The sequence below is a fragment of the Mauremys mutica genome, chromosome 2 (assembly GCF_020497125.1).
Source record: "Mauremys mutica isolate MM-2020 ecotype Southern chromosome 2, ASM2049712v1, whole genome shotgun sequence".
Classification (NCBI taxonomy): Eukaryota; Metazoa; Chordata; order Testudines; family Geoemydidae; genus Mauremys; species Mauremys mutica.
In genome coordinates this window covers 214525639-214546009 of record NC_059073.1, presented here as the reverse complement: position 1 = coordinate 214546009, position 20371 = coordinate 214525639, and the positions used below count along the sequence as shown (strand labels likewise).

Here is a 20371-nt window from a genome sequence, read left to right as displayed (position 1 = left end):
GGGACAGGAAGAACTCTGCCAAAGCTCCCCCAACAAACCAAAGTTCTACTCTAGCAGCCTCAGGTTAGCTTAAAAGTTTCTGCCAGAGCAGTGAAATAATTAAAAAAACCCAAACACCTAGACTGGAGACTTAATATCCCATTAAATTCAATAAAATTCACACCTCTCAGGCCTACTGTTTATGTCTAACTGAAGACAGAGACAGGATCACACCAATTCAGATTTGAGGACTGTGTCCACTCTAATAAGATATTTAAGAGAGTTAGAATGCTGAGAAACTGATGAAGCCTCCAGGACAGAGCAAGTTTACAGCTGCTTAACTGCTGAACCTGACCCCAGAGATTACTAAATAACAATATTTGTATCAGTTTATATTCATTTCGTTAGTGAAACAACTAGATTAAAATAATGTCAATGAATCCAATACAGACCAGAGTTTACATCTTATCGTATACCTCAGCTTCCTTTGCTGTTTTTCCAGTTGATGAAAGTCTACTGGAAGAAAGTCTGCCATCTTGCACTGCACTGATATCCAGACTCATTTTGGGATTGTAAGTGTGAGGGAACAGAGATTCAGGAAGTCGTTTATATTCTTGTGCACTCTGCAACAAAGTTCATAAATATAAGAAGTTATGAGAAATCTGAGAAGAACTGAGAGTAATTTAGATAGCATGATGCAAAACTAAATATAAAAAATTTCAATAAAATAATATAATTGGGAAAAAACACTAATGCCGGAGACACATATAGTTCTTATGACAACAAGTATGAAATTCTTACTTTTCAAAAAGTTCTGAAGATTTTTCTTCATGACTACTAAATCTAACTTTACTACTGTCCCACTGGCAAATACTTATGCAAACAAAAGTTATTGTTCAGGAAAACCTCAACCAAAAGCTCTTGTAAACTGAATCAATGTACTGGGTATGAAAAGCAAATATATGAAGAAATTGTCAATTTCAGCTCTACAGTCATTACAAGGTGAAGGTACACCAATGAAAATTAAGATTTAGAAAGATGAAGCCTGTAATTTAAAAGCAGCATGCATAAAGCATCAGCTACTGTGTATGAACAATTTAAACCCATGCATGTGCTTTGAAAAAAATGGAAAGTCAGTCCAATACATCTGATCTTGTCTCCATTCTCCTTCACATTTCAGAGGAAAATAAAAATAAATTTCTTCCATACCTCTAAAAGCCAATGCTCTGAAACGATGTGTATGCCCCTTTCTTTAACAGATTTGTATTCCTTACTGCTGTCATTTTGTCTTCCCTGGTAGATGAAGTGAGTTACTGTTTCATCGAAGCACCATCTAGAATAAACACCAATAAAATGTAACCTGAAGATATCAACTCCAGTTTAATGTTATAATTACTGCATTCTTGAAATTGAGTCTTATCCCACCAAGACAAATAACCATTACTCTATGAAGCTTAACAAAAGCTACAAAAAACTTATTTAGCTGCCCCCTCAAAATCACCATCATCCAACATACAAGAATTGTTTGGGGAATCATGTCATGAATCGCTTAGTAATTTCAATTTAATATTAATAAAAAGTACCTTAACATTTGATTTTTTTTTTCATTTTACAAACTGAAATATTTATGTAGAACAACAATATTCTTTTGTGTTTTATTCTATATAGGTTCTTATATTGCCTTCCCCACTTCTTGTATTCGAGCACCTTTCAGTAGCACATTAAGCAATGGGACCAGCATCTGTCACATGTGATTTGTGCTCTCATTCTCTCTGCATGGGGAGAATTGTGTGCACAGTGTAGTTTTTGCTTTTAAATGTGCACACTACTATTGTATATTAGAGACAGCAAGGTTGAAGAAGCGTACTTTGCATGTGGTGCAGAAGGGTTTGAGATGGTCTTAGTTCCTGTGGGAGATCATTCCACAATCTTGAACTGGCTCCTGAGGAAGTTCTGTCTCTTGCATGGACAAGTTTTACCCTTATCATAGAGAGTTCCATTGTGCTAGAAGAGCAAAGATGTACCCTGGTCTTCATTGCTAAACTTTAGGTGATCTTTCAGATATCCTGGGCCCAGGCTATTGAGCACCTTGAAGATAAGGACTGAAACCTTGAACTTGATTCAATATTCTATGGAAGGCCAGTGTGAGGAGTGGAGGATAAGCCTGATGTGCTTGCGGTATCCCGTGTTGCGAGGAATGTACTGCAGCATTCAATATTAGTTGGAGTTTACTAAGGGTTGATGGCTTTGTGGCCAGATATACTGCATTGCTGTAGTCCTGACAAGAGGTGACAAGGCAGTATAATTGGGTCAGGTCACCATCTGCCAATATGGGATGGAGTCTCCTAACAAGAGATGGTATAAGGCATTACTCGCAGATGCTGTTATGTAAGAGATTAGCATAATCAAGAAATCCAGGAGAACTCCTAAACTGAAATGACCAACTGAGCTTGTTTGCCTTCAACCAAAGGATACGGCATCATGACTGTGAACTCTTCAAAGTGTTTTTCTCTGCCCACTACCATAACCTCTGTGTTGCTTGGGTTAAATTTCAACCAGCTGTTCTTCATCCACGAGCTGATCTCACTCAAGCACTAGACCATCTTGGTGATATCAGTATGGTCATATGCGGTGAAGGGTAGGTAGTGCTGCATATTGCTAACGCTTGAGTCCATGTCATCTCCTAGTAGCTGCATTTAGGTGTTGAACAAAACCAGAGAGAGAACTGATCCTTGTGGGACTCCATAAGAGAGGTGTTTAGTGGCAGAGACACAGTTTCCCATCACAATTTACTGGATTCATCCCTCCAGGCAGGGCTTAAACCATTTTAGTGCATGTTCTTGGATCCCTGACACCTCTCTCAGGCAGGACAGCAGTATCTCATAGTTAGGGCCCTACCAAATTCACAGCCATAAAAAAGCATCACAGACCGTGAAATCGTCTCTTCCCGTGAAATCTGGTGTTTTGTGTACTTTTACCCTATACCATACAGATTTCATGGGGGAGACCAGCGTTTCTCAACTTGGAGGGTCCAGATCCAAAAGGGAGTTGTAAGAGAGGTCACACGGTTATTTTAGGGGGGTCCCGGTACTGCCACCCTTACTTCTGCACTGCCTTCAGAGCTGGGCGCCCAGCTCTGAAGGCAGAACCCCGCCAGCAGCAGCACAGAAGTAAAGGTGGCAATACCATATCACGCCATCCTTACTTCTGTGCTGCTGCTTGTGGGGCTAAAATGGACCGTGAATTTGGTAGGGCCCTACTCATAGCTGACAGACTTGAATGCTGCTGAGAGGTCCAGGAGAATGAGAATGGCTGTCTGCCCACTTTTCAATAACAGCAGGAGATCATACATCAGTGCCCCAAAAGCTGTTCTATCTCACATCCTGGCCTGAATCCAGATTGTATAGGTGTCTCCTTAAGAGCATCCCTATGCCAGAAGGCAAGGGTCACCCTGTTAGTTAGCAGTGAGTTTCAGCTGACCTGACCAGTTCAGTGTAACCCAGCTAACTATTGTTATACTCTCTATCTAAAAGGTGTCATATAATGTGTCACTAGAAAACTAAGCTCATGGATCATTAATATTCTGGCATGTTGTATATATTGTCAACACCCAAAGGATTATGCAGATGTGCTGGAATTTTGATTAAAATGTGTTTAAATTAGGCAAGTCAGGGTAAGTTGATAAATTGTTTGTTTATTCAGACAAAAGAATGCGGTTCCCCCTGCCTGAATGTGTTTCCCACAAGGTGACACCAAAGATAAGACAAAGAAAAGCACATTTGCATGCCAGGCAATCAAAACTATCAGGAGATTATGTGGGGCGGGGAGGAGGGGGAGAATGATCACATAGGCCTTGTCTACACTACCAAGTTTTGTCACCAAAAACTGCCTTTTAGTGACAAAACAGCAGAAGTGTACACACTACAATGGGACTTTTGTCACAAAAAACGTCCAGTTTGGGCGACAAAAAACTTCCACCCTATGACAGACTTTTGTCTTTTCCTCTCCCTTTGTTGTCGACAAAGAGCCAGTGTAGACACTGCTGATTGTTTTGTCAACAGAACTGGCTTCCACCAGTATCCCACAATGCCTGCCCTGATTGCTCTGCTCATTGTTTTGATCTCTGCAGCCCTGCAGGCATGAGCCCCTCCCCTTTCAAAGCTCCAGGAAGTATCTGTGTGCTGTTCCCTTCATACTTACGCAGAAAAATTCTCTTCACCTTTCAATGTAAATCTGAGAATTTTCAGGCCAAACTGATTTTCCAAGCCAAGTTATTAGGGAGAAGGGGGCAGGCAAATATAGGGCATTACAATGGAAACTGGTTGCAACCTTAATATAGAGATGTCTAATGCTTCGCTATAATTAAAAGCCATATGCATACATTGGACTTTAGAACACCAAGATTCAGATTCATTCAAGTGAAAAGTTATATCAATGCAGAGTTTAGTAACTGTTGGCATCCGTTAATACCTGTAATCTGCTCCAAGAGAAGCGGCAACAGCATTCAGTTCACTTTGCTTTTTACTGAGTTTCTTGCTAACACATATAACTAGATCAGCAAGAGGTTTTGAATCTTCCACCTGTTCATGGTCATGGGGAAAAATATGAAAAAAATCACATTCTAAGGATCATTAAACCAACACCTTTGTAATGATAAAGAAGGGAAACTACTTATCAGAGTTCTGCTTATCTCTGCTTCCTGAACCTCCCCATTATTAAGGGAGTGCTGTTATGGCTCCACATACCAGGAACCAGGATGCAAAAGACTTATTTCATCAAGTCTCATAAGAATATATTACACTTCTTTCTTAGCAGTCTGAAATCTTCTTGAACTTTTAAACAGGGAAAATACTAAAACTGCTGACACAAAAACATCTTAGTACAAAGGATAAGGGGGCCCAAGATGGGCATAGCATGAAGGGAGTGAGAAAGAGGAGAGTACAGCATGGCAAATTACTGTTAATCTTCCCTTGCAAATGTCATTCCACTTTCCCATTCTCATACTGATTACAGAGTACAAGTGTGGCAATTTGTACACAAAGCACTGCCTTTGCCTGCATCTTCAGCTCACTGCACCCACTGTACATGCCTCCTACATTTCTGTTTTCTCTTCTCTAACTTTGCTCTCTGCAGGATAGATCAGATTTAGTACAAAAAGGAATCATGAAAGGACTGTGCTCCTTGCTTCCAGGAAAGAGTATGTAAACACACTACTAGGAACATGAGCAAAACACATTTTATTGTGAGGGTGAGAATGAGAAATATTTTGCCTCCTACTTCTGAGTAAGTGAAGCAATAACAGCACTCTAAGAGGACGGGAGGAAAAGGGAGATGCATGACAGAAATAAATTCCAATAACTTCACAGAAAATAATGGGTGTCCTCCAATATTACAGTTAATCAGAGTAAAAGTATTTACCCCTTACCCACCGTTCTCATGACACCAGACACTGGGAGTTCCTTAACAGTGATGAGCTACAAGTTCTAGAACTATGGAATATCTATAGTTACATGTTTATATACACATACCACCTAACAACTATTAAACCAGGTCAATAGAACAAACATCTTTAAATACGTTTCTCTGCCCTTTAGGAGTCAAAATTACTAGTCTGCCTCTTTCAACTGAAACAAAAGGACAGGTAATCATTACAATTTCTGCCTGAACATATCAAAATACAGTATCAAAGCTAACATGATTCATATTCTATCATGTGAAGTTAAGCATCTCCTAACTCAACTACATGATTACGCTGCATCTTCTTAATTAAGCCTACAAATACATTTTTAAAAAGAGCATAATCCTACCTCTTCTGCTTGTGCAGCCCGCAGCTGTGGGCTGGCAGTAAGAGCTGCTGTATGACGAGTGCTGTTTGCCAGAGCTAATTTCAAGTTCCTGCCAATGATTTCAGAGAGAGGAGTACTTGGTTTCCTGTTTCTCTGATTGGGAGCCCCTGGAGTTTCCAAAGCTGCCAGGGCATCCTACCAAAAAGAGTAAAGAAGCAATTATTGAATCAGTATAGATGAACTATCCTTTTTCCAGGATCAAAAGTTCTCTCATTGAATAGCAGGCGCCTCTATATTAAGGCTTCATATTATTCAAACACCAACCCTCTTCTTATTTGTATTACAGTAGCACCTACGGACCCCAAACATGATTGAGGTCCCACTGTGTTAGGCATTATACAGACATAGTAAAAGACAGCCCTTACTCCACAGTTCTTGTAATCTACATAGACAAGACAGACAAAGGACAGGAGAAAGTAACATCTCAATTTTACAGATGAGGAACTGAGGAAATAAACTGATTATAGAATTATAGAAATGTAGGACTGGAAGGGACCTCAACCTCTATGATTCTATAATAGCTGAGGAAAGATTGGGAAAAAAACTGGGTTTGTTTAATCTGGAGATGAGAAGACTGAGGAGGAACACAAGTTATTTAGGTTAGACATTGGGAAAAACTTCTTAACTGTAAGGGTAGTTAAGCAATGGAACAAATTATCTAAGGAGGTTGTGGAATCTCTGTCATTGGAGGTTTTTAAGAACAGGTTAGATGAGGGGTTCTCAAACTAGGGGTTGTGACTCCTCCAGGGGTCGCAAGTTTATTATATGAGGGGTCATGAGCTGTCAGCCTCCACCTCCAAACCCCACTTTACCTCCAGCATTTATAATAGTGTTAAAGTTAAATAAGTGCTTTTAATTTATACAGGAAGTTGCACTCATAGGTTTGCTGTGTGAAAGGGATCACCAATACAAAAGTTTGAGAACCACTGGAGACAAACACCTGTCAGGGATGGTCGAGATAATTCTTAGTCCTGCCTCCCTCCTCAGTCTTCTCATCTCCAGATTAAACAAACTCAGGTTTTTTTTCCAATCTTTCTTCAGAGGTCATGTTTTCTAGATCTTTAATCATTTTTGTTGCTCTCCTCTGGACTTGCTCCAATTTGCCCATATTTTCCCTGAAATGTGGTGCCCTGAACTGGACACAATACTCCACCTGAGGCCTTATCAGTGCTGAGTAGAGTGGGAGAATTACTTCTCGTGTCTTGCTTACAACACTCCTGCAAATATATCACAGAATGATGCTTGGTTTTTTTTTTGGCTACAGTGTTACATTATCGACTCTCATTTGTTTTGTGATCCACTATAACTCCCAAATCGTTCTGTGCAGTACTCCTTCCTAGACAGTCATTTCCCATTTTGTATTTGTGTAACTGATTTTTCCTTCCTAAATGTAGTACTTTGCATTTGTCCTTATTTAATTTCATCCTATTTATTTCAGACCATTTCTCCAGTTTGCCAAGATCATTTTGAATTGTAATCCTGCCCTCCACAGTGCTTGCAACCCCTCTCAGCTCAGTATCATCCACAAACTTTATAAGCATACTTTCTATGCCATTATCCAAATCATTTATGAAGATATTGATTAGAACTGGACACAGGAGAGATCCCTGCGGGACCCACTCGATGTGCCCTTCCAATTTTGACTACTCTCTGAGCAGTTTTCCAACCAGTTGTGCACCCATCTTATAGTAAATTTGTCTAGGCTATATTTCACTAGTTTATGAAAAGGTCATGTGAGACAGTAACAAAAACATGAAAGTGGAAGATATATCACATCTACAGCTTCCCCCTTATCCACAAGGTTTGTTACACTGTCAAAGAAGGATATTAGATTGGTCTGACATGATTTGTTCTGGACAAATCCATGTTTACTGTTACTTATCACCTTATTTTCTTTTAGGTGCAAGTTGATTGTTTGATTATTTACTCCATCAGCTTTCTGGGTACCTAAATTAAGCTGACTGGTCTATAATTCCCTAAGTTGTCCTTATTCCCCTTTTTATAAGTACTATATTTGACCATTTCCAGTCCTCGAGTATCTTTCCCATCCTCCATGAGTTCTCAAAGATAATCACTAATGGCTCAAAGACCTCTTCAGCCAGTTCCTTAAGGATGTATTTCATCAGGTCCTGCCGACTTCAAACCTCGGACTTGTTTAAGTAATTCTTAATAATTCTTTTCCTATTTTAGCCTCAGATTCTACCCTATTTACACTAGTGTTCACCATGTGAGTCGTCCAATCGCTGCTAACTTTTCTAGTGAAAAGTGAAACAAAAAGGCATTTAACACTTTGGCCATTGCTGCATTTTTTGTTCTTTTCCTCCCCTCATTGAGTAATGGGCCTACTCTGTCCTTGGTCTTCCTCTTGCTTCTCATTTATTTGTAAAATGTTTTCTTGTTACCTCTTATGTCACTACCTAGTTTAATCTTTTTTGCCTTGGCCTTTCTAATTTTGTCCCTACGTGTGTGGGTTTTTTTATATTCATCCTTCATAATTTGACCTAATTTCCACTTTTTGTATCACTGTTTTCTGAATTTCAGGTCATTGAAGATCTCCTACTTAAGTATGGTCTTTTACCATACTTTCTATTTTTCGTACAGGCACAGGTTATTAAAGGCACAAAAGCAATGTTTCTTTAAAAAACTGCCAACTCTCCTGAGCTCTTTTTTCCCCTTAGATTTACTTCCCATGGAATCTGAAGGGTATGCTTATGTTCATTTTGGATAAAATGTGGTTTGCAGGGTGCTTATGCATAGGGAAGCATGCTGTGGCTCACCAGCCTAGGAACATTCTGGAGAAGGCCAGGGGGAGGGGGTTGAGCTCAGCATGTGGACTGGAGAACTAGGAGCATGTGATAAAGAAATCCATATATGGCAAGGTTAACTCTTATTGGTTAGAGGTTCATGCTATGTAAGTTGTTATGTAACTTGTTATGTAAGTGCCATGTGCTATAAAATAGCAAGGGGAGGGGCTCCTTGCTGGAGGGACTCTGCCTGATTCTTTGTACCAGGGGCTCTCCTTGTGCATATTGAATAAAGCCTTGTTGAATTGAATTGAATCGCATCGAATCAAAGTCCCTTGATTTTACCCAGCATCAGACTCACTGGGAACCACAAAATCCCAACAGATCTTACCTACCAATTCTTTGAGTCTGCTAAAATCTGCCTTCTTGAAGTCCATTGTCTTTATTCTGCTGTTTTCCCTCCTACTTTTCCTTAGAATCATGAACTCAGACTCATAGACTTTAAGGTCAGAAGGGACCATTATGATCTTCTAGTCTGACCTCCTGCACAACGCAGGCCATAGAATCTCACCCACCCACTCCTGTAATAAACCCCTGACCTATGTCTGAGTTATTGAAGTCCTCAACTTGTGGTTTAAAGACTTCAAGGTACAGAGAATCCTCCAGCAAGTGACCGATGCCCCACGCTCCAGAGGAAGGCGAAAACCCCAGGGCTTCTGCCAATCTTCCCTGGAAAATTCCTTCCCGACCCCAAATATGGTGATCGGCTAAACCGTGAGCATGTGGACAAGACTCACCAGCCAGACACCCAGGAAAGAATTCTCTGTAGTAACTCAGATCCCACCCTATCTAGTGTCCCATCACAGGCCATTGGGCATATTTACCACTAATAGTCAAAGATCAATTAATTGCCAAAATTAGGCTATCCCATTATACCATCCCTTCCATAAACTTATCAAGCATAGTCTTGAAGCCAGATATGTCTTTTGCCTCTACTGCTCCCCTTGGAAGGCTATTCCAGAACTTCACTCCTCTGATGGTTAGAAACCTTCGCCTAATTTCAAGTCTAAACTTTCTGATGGCCAATTTATATCCATTTGTTCTTGTGTCCACATTGATACCGAGTTTAAATAATTCCTCTCCCTCCCTGGTATTTATTCCTCTGATATATTTATAGAGAGCAATCGTATCTCCCCTCAGACTTGATTTGGTTAGGCTAAACAAGCCAAGCTCTCTGAGTCTCCTCTCATAAAGTTTTCCACACCTCTGATTATCCTAGTATCCCTTCTCTGCACCTGTTTTAGTTTGAATTGATCTTTCTTAAACATGAGAGACCAGAACTGCGCACAATATTCGAGATGAGGTCTCACCAGTGCCTTGTATAACAGTACAAACACCTCCTTATCTCTACTGGAAATACCTTGCCTGATGCATCCCAAGACCGCATTAGCTTTTTTAACAGCCATATCACATTGGCAGCTCATAGTCATCATGTGATCAACCAATACTCCGAGGTCCTTCTCATCCTCTGTTACTTCCAAGTGATGCGTCCCCAGTTTAACACAAAAATTCTTGTTATTAATCCCTAAATACATGACCTTGGACTTTTCACTATTTTTGCATCCTATTACTATTACTCTAGTTTACAAGGTCATCCAGATCTTCCTGTAGAATATCCCGGTCCCTCTCTGTATTGGCAATACCTCTCAGCTTTGTGTCATCCGCAAACTTTATTAGCACATTCCCACTTTTTGTGCCAAGGTCAGTATTAAAAAGATTAAATAAGATTGTTCCCAAAACCAATCCCTGAGGAACTCCACTAGTCACCTCCTTCCAGCCTGACAGTTCATCTTTCAGTATGACCCATTGTAGTCTCCCCTTTAACCAGTTCCTTATCCACCTTTAAATTTTCATATTGATCCCCATCTTTTCCAATTTAGCTAATAATTCCCCATGTGGAACTGTATCAAATGCCTTACTGCAATCAAGGTAAATTAGTTCCACTGAGTTACCTTTGGCTAAAAAATCTGTTATCTTCTCAAAGAAAGAGATCAGGTTGGTTTGGCACAATCTACCTTTTGTAAAACCATGTTGTATTTTGTCCCAATTATCATTGACCTCAGTGTCCTTAACTACTTTCTCCTTCCAAATTTTTTCCAAGACCTTCCATACTACAGGCCTATAGTTGTCAAACTAACAGGCCTGTAGTTACCCGGATCACTTTTTCCCCCTTTCTTAAAAATAGGAACTATGTTAGCAATTCTCCAGTCATACGGTACAACCCCTGAGTTTACAGATTCATTAAAAATTCTTGCTAATGGGCTTGCCATTTCATGTGCCAGTTCCTTTAATATTCTTGGATGAAGATTATCTGGGCCCCCCGATTTTGTCCCATTAAGCTGTTCGAGTTTGGCTTCTACCTCGGATGTGGTAATATCTACCTCCATATCCTCATTCCCATTTGTCATCCTACCATTATCCCTAAGCTCCTCATTAAAGACTGAGGCAAAGTATTTGTTTAGATATTGGGCCATGCCTAAATTATCTTTAGCCTCCACTCCATCCTCAGTGTTTAGCGGTCCCACTTCTTCTTTCTTTGTTTTCTTCTTATTTATATGGCTGTAGAACCTTTTACTATTGGTTTTAATTCCCTTTGCAAGGTCCAACTCTACATGGCTTTTGGCCTGTCTCACTTTATCCCTACATGTTCTGACCTCAATAAGGTAGCTTTCCTTGCTGATCACTCCAATCTTTCACTCCTTGTAGGCTCTCTGCTTTTTCTTAATCACCTCTCTGAGATGCTTGCTCATCCAGCTTGGTCTACGATGCCTGCCTATGAGTTTTTCCCCTTTCTTGGGATGCAGGCTTCTGATAGTTTCTGCAACCTTGACTTGAAGTAAATCCAGGCCTCCCCCGCCTTTAGATCCACAAGTTCTTCAGTCCAATCCACTTCCTTAACTAATTTCCTTTATTTTTTAAAGCTAGCCCTTTTGAAATAAAAAACCCTAGTCACAGCTCTATTTTTGTTTAATCCTTCTATTTAGTTTTAACTGAATTAGCTCATGATCACTCGAACCAAGGTTGTCCCCTACAACCATTTATTTTATGAGGTCCTCACTACTCACCAAAACCAAATCTAAAATGGCATCCCCTCTTGTTGGTTCATCAACTACTTGGTGAAGGAATCCATCAGCTATCGCATCCAGGGAAAATCTGAGCCCTATTATTACTACTAGCACTTGTCATCCAGTCTATATCTGGGAAGTTAAAGTCTCCCATGATCACACAATTCCCATTAGTATTTACTTCATTAAAAACATTAAAGAGGTCTCTATCCATATCCAAATTGGATCCCAGCAGTCTATAGCACACCCCAAGCACTATCTCAAGGGAAGCTCTAGTAGCTTTCTTCCCCAATGTGATTTTTGCCCAGACAGACTCTGTCTTATCCATTCCATCCCTTCTTATTTATTTACAGTCTACCTCATCATTGATATACAATGCTACTCCACCACCTTTGCCTTTATTTCTATCTTTCCTAAATAGCACATACCCTTCAATACCTGTCATAACTTCTATTCCACCATGTTTCTGTTATCCCTATAATATCTGATTTCACTTCCTGCACCAATAGCTCTAGTTCTTCCATTGTGTTACCTAGGCTCCTCGCATTAGTGTACAAACATCTTAATTTTTGCTGTTTGGCTTCTCTCACATTCTTTATCCAATTAGGCACAATCATTCTACCGCCAGTATCACCTATTAGACTGGTATCTACACTACCCTTTCTCCTTATGTCCATTCTCCTACCCATGGCTGTATCGTTTTCTTCCCTCTCAATGTTAAAATCTGGTGTGGAGATTACCTGGACAACTCCCAACCATCTCTCCCAAATTCCCAGTTTAAAGCTCTCTTAATCAGTTGTGCCAGCCTCCATCCTAGAAGTCTATTTCCCTCCCTACTTAGGTGAAGTCCATCCTGAGAGAACAGTCCTCTGTCCATGAATGCTTCCCAGTGGCCATACATCCCAAAGCCCTCCTTATAGCACCACTGCCTGAGCCATCTGTTGATCATCATAATCTTGTCACACCTTTGTTGCCCTTCTCTAGGAACAGGAAAAATCTCACTGAAGATCACCTGAGCCTTGATTTCCTTAAGTATCTTCCCCAGCCTGGCATAGTCTCCCTTGATACGTTCCAGCGAGAATCTAGCCGTATCATTTGTTCCCCCATGAAGGACAATCAGTAGATTCTTTCCCACTCCCATTAGGATCCTCTTCAGCCTCAGGTCCACATCCCGTATCTTAGCACCCTGCAGACAGCACACCCTTCTGTTCTGTGGATCAGCTCTAGTTACAGGCCTGTCTATTCTTTTCAGTAAGGAGTCCCCAATCATGTAGACCTGCCTTTCCCTGGTGATGGTGCGGTTCTCCGGTCTATCCCCGGTTCCCTCTGGCTGCAAGTCCTTTCGATTCCTATTGTCCCTTGCAATCCTCCACAACCCATCTGGTATCCTCCTGAGGCTCATATTTGGTGTTATCTCCACTGACTCTTCCCCTCTTCCTATAGGACTACTAGCTGCTCTTCTCTTCTTCCTTGCCCTCTCAGCTTCAGTGACCACCTGCTGTGCCCCTTCTTCATTTTCCAACTCCGCAAACCTGTTCCTGAGCTCTATTTCTCATTCTGTAGCCCATCTTTTCCTCTGCCTGGTTCTCTTAGTCACATGCTTCCACTATCCACTTTCCTCACCCAGCAGTCTCCCCTCAGAGTTCTTTGGTCCTGCTTCCATCTGCAAGTCTGAACTTTTCCCTTCAGCCTCCTCATGTCTTTGCTCCATCATCCACTTGAGCCCCCGTCTAAACTCAACCAGAGTTTCCACCTGCATCTCCAATCCTCGGATCTTTTCTTCCATCCATTCTATTAGGTGGCACTTCATGCAGACAAAACTCTTTTCAGGTACCCCGTCCAGGATCATGTACATGCCGCAGCTTCCACATCCAGTCATCTTCATTGTGTCTTCCACTGCTTGGGTCAGTACCACTGCTGCCTCTGTATCTGTCATAGCCTTCTCACCTAAGTCCTCTTAGTCCGGGAAACACAAACCAAACCAAAACACCACCACCCACAGCAACACAAACCCCCAACGAGCAGAAAACACTGCCCCCTAATCAGGGCTCAGCTTCTCTCCCAGCACACTGCCCCACCAGCCTCTACAAATATGAATAGAAACACCTACAAATACCTTCTCCTCCAACAGAATTCCCACTCAAACTCCCTTGTTTACAGCTCTGCTGGCTCCTGTGCCGCTGCAGCTGTCTATGCCGCTGGCTGGCTACCTTTATAGGACCCCTAGTCAGAGAAGCCCCGTCCCGTAATCAGGACTCAGCTTCTCTCCCAGCACACTGCCCCTACCAGCCTCTACAAATACCTTCTCCTCCAACAGAATACTCTTGAACACTTTCACCCGAACTGCCTTCTACATTCAAATTCTCAACTAATTCCTCCCTATTAGTCAGAATCAAATCTAAAATTACCTCTCCTCTACTCCCTTTCTTCTAGCTCACACAAGAAGTGTATGAAAGAGCCAGGAACCAAATTCAGATCTCCTGAGTCCCAGTCCCATGCTCTAATCACAAGACTAGCCTCTCTCTATACTCTCTTATTTAATATCTATTCAAATATGACCTAGAAAAAAAACAACTGGATGTGTGCTCTATTTGCTTCTTTAGAAATGCCTAAAAATGGTCTGAAAAGGGATATATACCAAACCCATCTTCAATTTTACTGCCCTCTGCTTGAAATTAGAAGCTGTGGCCCTGTCTACTTTGTTTTTCCTTAGCTGTTATGGATAAATGGAAAATAATAAGTTTAGGACAGCAGAGAAACCATGTATGTGAAACTGGCTTAACTAGGAAGGGAAATGATTTATATTCAAACTGTATGGGGTTTGTTGTTTTTATCAGTGTTTAACTTAATTGGGAAAAAGAGCTCTCTGTTTATATTCAGCACCTCCACTGAGTAAGCTTCCAGTACACACTTGAGTCAGTCAAGAAATCCTCCAGCACTGATATATCTAAGGTTAAACAAAAGGCAAATGACCTTTTTTATACAAGAGAAAGAAGCAGAAAAGGGCAAAAATCCAATCTATTTTTTCCCATTTGCAGGCCATCTTTAAGACAAATGTCTCCCCTTCACCTATTTCTTTCTCCATCTTCATGCAACTACATCTTTGTATGAGAGGGATAATGGCTACTGTTCTCTCAGATGTATAAGGATTATCACAGTAAAGTAGTAGTTTCGTAGAAGCAAAGAGCAAAATTAAGGGAATGCTTGGGGAAAAGAGAATCAAAGAATAAAGTTACAAGGAAATGAATATTGTAGGATGAGCAAGAAAGCTTAAATGTAAAAGTTTAAAAGTGTACACAGTCCACCGGGAAACTATTTCACTCTGGGCCAAATACAGACTGCTTATGATAGTTTGCAAAAAACTGTAACTCTTCTACTAAAGTTTCACTCTGTTTTTAAAGAGCAACATAGACTATATAACATAGGTCATTGCTTTAGGACTCTCTGATATATGTTGCAATAGGCACACTGGGGCTTTGTTAAGGGTGCTATAGTATCTATTTCTCAAAATGTTCATGCTTTAATTATTTTTATATGCTTTAGGTATCAATTCTAATAACCTCTGTCCCTTAGAACATGTGAATTTTCTGAACTGCCTGCCAAACTAGAAAGCCTAGAAGTGTTTTTATTTGTGTGGTATTAATACGCACTCTTTACAAAGGGTTAGCATAGGGGTTTTTTGTGCCTTTTTCATTCACACACACATGAATGTGCTGACACTACCGGTTTAGAAACTTATAAAGGAGTTTACCTTTACATCGAATGAAGGCTTGAAGAGCTTATCTTTGGAAAGAAATTTGGATGGTGTGTCAAGGTGTAAAGATGGTTCTTTCTGGAGTAGTCTTCCTTCTGCAGGAAGGGTTGGCTTTTGCCCAACATGGTGCGAGATCACACTATGGAAAGCTTTACTGTGGAATCGGTTCACATCAAGAGGCGTCACAGCTGTTTTCTTCCCAGTTTCAAGGAGATTGCTAGGATGGTCTGGTATATCTGAAGACATTATAGTTGTCTCTGTCTTGTTGGGCTGACTTATGAAACTCTCTTCTTTATCTTAAATGAAATAAAGAAAATTATAGTTAAGCACCACCATTTTTTCCTTAAATGTAAATGTGCATATATTTGCATTATGCTAAGGATTTTATTTATCCAATATTTTGTTCTTCTACATATGCTGTAAAATGAAGGGAGGGTTTTTCTTTTTAAGTTCCTATTTTCTACACTAGTGCTTGTGCTATACCACATTATTACTGTGCTAGTCCTTAAATACCTAATAGAAGAGTAACCCTTGTCTCTCTCATATTGTCTTGTGCTTCAGTGAATTTTAAAGTATTATACCAAGAACAGGAACATTTAATTATGACACTGTTGAAAAGCTACAGCAACTCACCTGTTTTCTCTTTAATTATCAGCAGCCTCACTATAGACAGAAATGCTAATAGCATAAATACTGTTAATCAGCACTGGGTAAAGCTGAGGCATCTGAGAAATCAGAGATGGAAAAGATCTGTTAGGCAAGGGGTCTGCAATCTTCGGCACACAGCCCATCGGGGTAATCCACTAGTGCACTAGGAGACATTTGCGGTTCGGGAGCTGTGGGAAGCGGTGCGGGCCGCAGGGACATGCTGGTTGCCACTTCCCGCAGCTCCCATTGGCCGGGAACAGTGAACCGCAGCCACTGGGAGCTGCACGGAGCCGTGCCTGCAGACTGTCAATGTAAACAAAATGTCTCGTGGCCCGTCAACAGATTACCCTGATGGGCCACGTGCCAAAGGTTGCTGACCCGTCCATCATGTTGCCAACTTTTCTCTGCTGTATTATTCTACAGCTCTTTGCCAACCCAGCTTTTAAATGACTCCAGTAATAGGGCTTCTAATACATCCTCTGGAAGACTCACATTTTATATTTAATTGTACGCTTTTTGAAGCGCAGACTTCATAGTGCTGGGTGGTATTGGTGGCCTGTGACACATAGCCGGTCAGACTAACTGGTGGTCCCTTGTGGTCTTAAATTCTGCAACTGTACAGAGTCTAGTACTACAGCTCCTCAAGCCACTTTAGACCCTCTGGTTCCTCCTCTAATACAAATATTAAATAACTCCCCCCCTCAAGTTAGGATTTTCTCCCCTCATTTTCAGCCTGGTTTTCCTTTGCTCAGTTTCATTCCATTACTACTAATTACACTTGCTTAGGCCACCCTGTTAAATTTTTTCCCCTCTTTTGGCCAAATCTTGATCTCATTCAAGTCAACAGACGTTGGCCCTTGGAGTTTCCACATTTCAAATACCCATACATAAATATGACTTGTAGTCTGAATTATCTTTTGGCCAAACATATATAATTGGTTTTAGAGACAATCATTCCTTCCAGTCCTTAATCATTTTGTTGCTTTTCTCTGAATTCCTACTCAACCTGTCAAGATCTTTCTGGCACTGAGGTGCCCAGAGCTGAATGCAGTACTGCACGTATGTTTTTAATCACTGCAATTTTATGCAGCCCACAAATGCATTGGTAAGAACTAGTGAGTTAACTGGTATTCAGTATTAATCAGTCCAGTTTGCTTCTCAGTTCTAAAAGGGGAACTGTCAAGTAATTTAAAGTTTGTTTTGTTTAGAAAAACATTTGATAGAACCTGCCTTCTCTTGTAAAACAGTTTTTAATTATACGTAAACACTCTTCCAGAGTGTTTTACAACTTAACACAACAGTATCATGTAAGGGAGTGTAAACCAGAAAGTGGAAATAACTAGACATTGGGCTAGATCCTCAGTTGATATAAATCAGCATAGCTCCACTGACCTCAGTAAAGCTACACAGTGATTTACCTCAGCTAAAGATCTGGACCACTGACTATAAACAAGTGGAAATGACTAGCCTTTACAGTCTCAGCTTAGTGATAGGCTGAAAGTAAACATCTTAACTAGTGAAAAGAAAATTATAAGCTGAAAAGTCTTTTGGTTTTAATAGTTTAAGGTCCTAAGTATTAGAAATCAGCTTATATTCAAAAATTTCTCTTAATGACAATGCAATGCAGTGTAACATGACATAATTAACGTATATTAAAATAAATAAGAAAACAAACAAAAAAACCAACCTCCAGTGTTAACATTTTCAACTGGGAACTTGCTTTCATCTGCTTTCTTTCCTGTCCTTGCAGATTGTAAGAGCCAAGCCATAGTGACTGCAGGTAAATTCCATTTCTTTGCTGCTTCATACTTAGAACCATCTGGCTCTTTCACCACTAAGTGGGTGCTGGCAAACATTCCTTTCTTTGGGTTGGCTCTTCGCACAAAGAATTCCTGGACTCTGAAATAAATGTATATAAGTAACCACTCAAAAATGTAGCCATTGTTTAGACTGTTCCTATTAGCACTGCAGAGCCAACAAAGGCACGAAAGAGTGAGCTGGGTTCTAGTCCTGCTTGGGACTAGAACTGTTAACTAACTTCCAAAAGCTGGACCACATTCTTCCCTCACTTACACCTAAGCAACTCCACTAAAGACAATGTGGTGCACATTTTTAATTGTAATGGGGGTAGAGTTGGCTACAGATTATTTTTCTAAACTGGTGACAATGCACAAGCCAAAAACTTCAGCTAAATTTCTATATCCCAGGCTGAGTTTGTACAGCTGGCAACTAAGGAGAAAAAAAGGTTTTACTTGTACAATGAGCAAACTCCATGAAAATCACTGACCAAGTAAGTATGGACAACCACAAATGTCTGTCTTTCTCCTCCCCCCCGACACACCTTTTAGAAGTCATTTTTTAGAACAGATATTCACTAGTGACATACACAAATATTTGAACACTTAAAGACACTGTCTCTAGAAGGTTTAATGACAAACAAGGGAGGAAATACAGAACCAAATAATAAATCACGTTTCAACATTAGTTTTCACAAATGAATAAAATCCAAAAGAAGTCTAGAACAAATTTTAACTCTGAAGTTTTTTGCTCATTTTTTCCCTCTAATGTGACTAAATACTTGAAAAAAATTTTAGATGCCAGAAAATGAACATAAGTGGCAACAGACTCCATACCTTGCTCCAAGAAGACCTGCCAAGAACACCAGGGAGTCTCTCTCTGCACCAGTAAACTGGCTGAAAGACAGTACACAGTCTTCTAGAGGAGTGCTTCCTTCCATTACTGATACTGGGGTGAAGAGTGGGTTGGACTGAGGGTTTAAAAGGAGCTGCTGTTCTACACACATAATCTTTAAAATGATGAAATAAATGAAAATGAGAACCAAGCCAAAAGAAATGAATATGATAAACATTATTTCAGCCATTGTACTACAGCATTTATGGAATCAACAGCAAGACATTCTTTGTCTTTGTGCCTCAAGTTCAAAGTAGAACATGTATTACTCTATATTTGATCAGATTCCTTAAATCACATTCCTTAAAAGATCCAGAAAGTTTCAGTCAAATTCACATTAAGATTCAAGCTTCCTGAATTCCTATTTTTCCAACGACTACTGCTTTAAAACATTTTAAAACCCAATATAAGGGTTAGCATAGGTTTTATTTCACAGTTAATTATCTAATAATGAAAAACACCAAATTAGTGCAGATGATAAGCATTATCTAGGTCAACATATTTAAATGTTTGACCACCTGAGCTATAATGTCAGCCGGCAATTGCATCACCCAGATACAGCTACATACGTTATTAGAGAAATATGGAGAAGTGTGGGGAAAGAGAGAAAAAAAGATAGCTTACTAAACAGAGGTTAAAACAGAAATGTCATTCATAACTTAGCTGCACCCAGCTCTCTCTTCATAACTCTATTATGCAGACAACTAGAGCAAAATCTTGTGTACAAAGTCTTTGTGCCACTAAGTCAGAATCTGATTTAATAAAGCAGGAAGAAATAAATGAGACAGGTAAAAGACATACCTATAAAGAAGAGGTGCATTAAAGCACTCTCTTAATTTGGTGTACACTAATTAAACAAAGCTAAAACCTCTGTTCTAATGCAAATATAACCATCAATAAGTTTTCAGTTTCTATATTTCTAACACTAATATTTGTTTGGTCATAGCTCTACAGTATCCCCTTACCAGCCATGTGTTTGTAACAACATCTCCTACAGTTGACTCCACCTTGCATCCCAGTAAAGGAACCACAGCATAGTCTGCAACTGCTCTGTTTTGAGGGGGTAGAACTTTCCCAGCATTCTCCTTTATAATTTCTACAATGCAGGACTCATCCTCTTCACCAAAACCCAAAAGAAGGAACCTCTTTCTGCCAAATAAGCCTTCTTCAACCACTGTAGAAGTCTCTGTCAGTGAACTATGACAGATAGAGGACCGCTTCTCTTCTTGAATGGTACTATGAGCAGCATCACTGAAGTGACCAGTTTCTAGCTTTTCAACTTCAACTAAAAAAGAAAAAATAACCACTTGATGAAAATTTCACATACAGGGATGTAAGGGAGAAAATGAGTTTCAACCATCCTGTGAGTTATTAATTGAAAACAATGCAGTACTGGAACCCAAGGTTTTAGATTTCATTTACAAACTGCTCAATATGAGGCATGTTTACATCTAATTTATATTGTTTTCTTAAGTACAATAGGGAAATTAATATACAAACCATGTGAAGGTTTTAAAAATGTACACGCTATGGAGTATGAATTGCAATTTCTTTACATATGATTAAAATCAGGTAACTACATTT

General features: G+C 40.0%; 1 protein-coding gene and 1 long non-coding RNA gene across 4 annotated transcripts in view; one reads left to right on the top strand and one right to left on the bottom strand.

Moving 5' to 3' along the window:
• TOPBP1 (DNA topoisomerase II binding protein 1) overlaps positions 1-20371 on the bottom strand; it is a 53036-nt gene that overhangs the window by 20410 nt on the left and 12255 nt on the right. For both annotated transcript variants that reach the window (XM_045005714.1, XM_045005715.1), the window contains exons 11-18: positions 19753-20072; positions 18730-18902; positions 17784-17995; positions 15446-15744; positions 5787-5960; positions 4450-4559; positions 1189-1312; positions 456-602 (exon numbers count right to left, since the gene is read on the bottom strand). In XM_045005714.1, coding sequence (XP_044861649.1) covers positions 456-602; positions 1189-1312; positions 4450-4559; positions 5787-5960; positions 15446-15744; positions 17784-17995; positions 18730-18902; positions 19753-20072 — 1559 coding nt within the window. The remainder of the gene's footprint in view (positions 1-455; positions 603-1188; positions 1313-4449; positions 4560-5786; positions 5961-15445; positions 15745-17783; positions 17996-18729; positions 18903-19752; positions 20073-20371) is intronic.
• LOC123364021 lies at positions 5515-19836 on the top strand. Of its 2 annotated transcripts, none has more exons than XR_006576972.1 (4): positions 5515-5620; positions 17847-17876; positions 18304-18386; positions 19734-19836. It is a non-coding gene; the product is annotated as an uncharacterized LOC123364021 (long non-coding RNA). The 2 variants fall into 2 exon arrangements; XR_006576973.1 differs by lacking the exon at positions 19734-19836 and adding an exon at positions 18691-18839.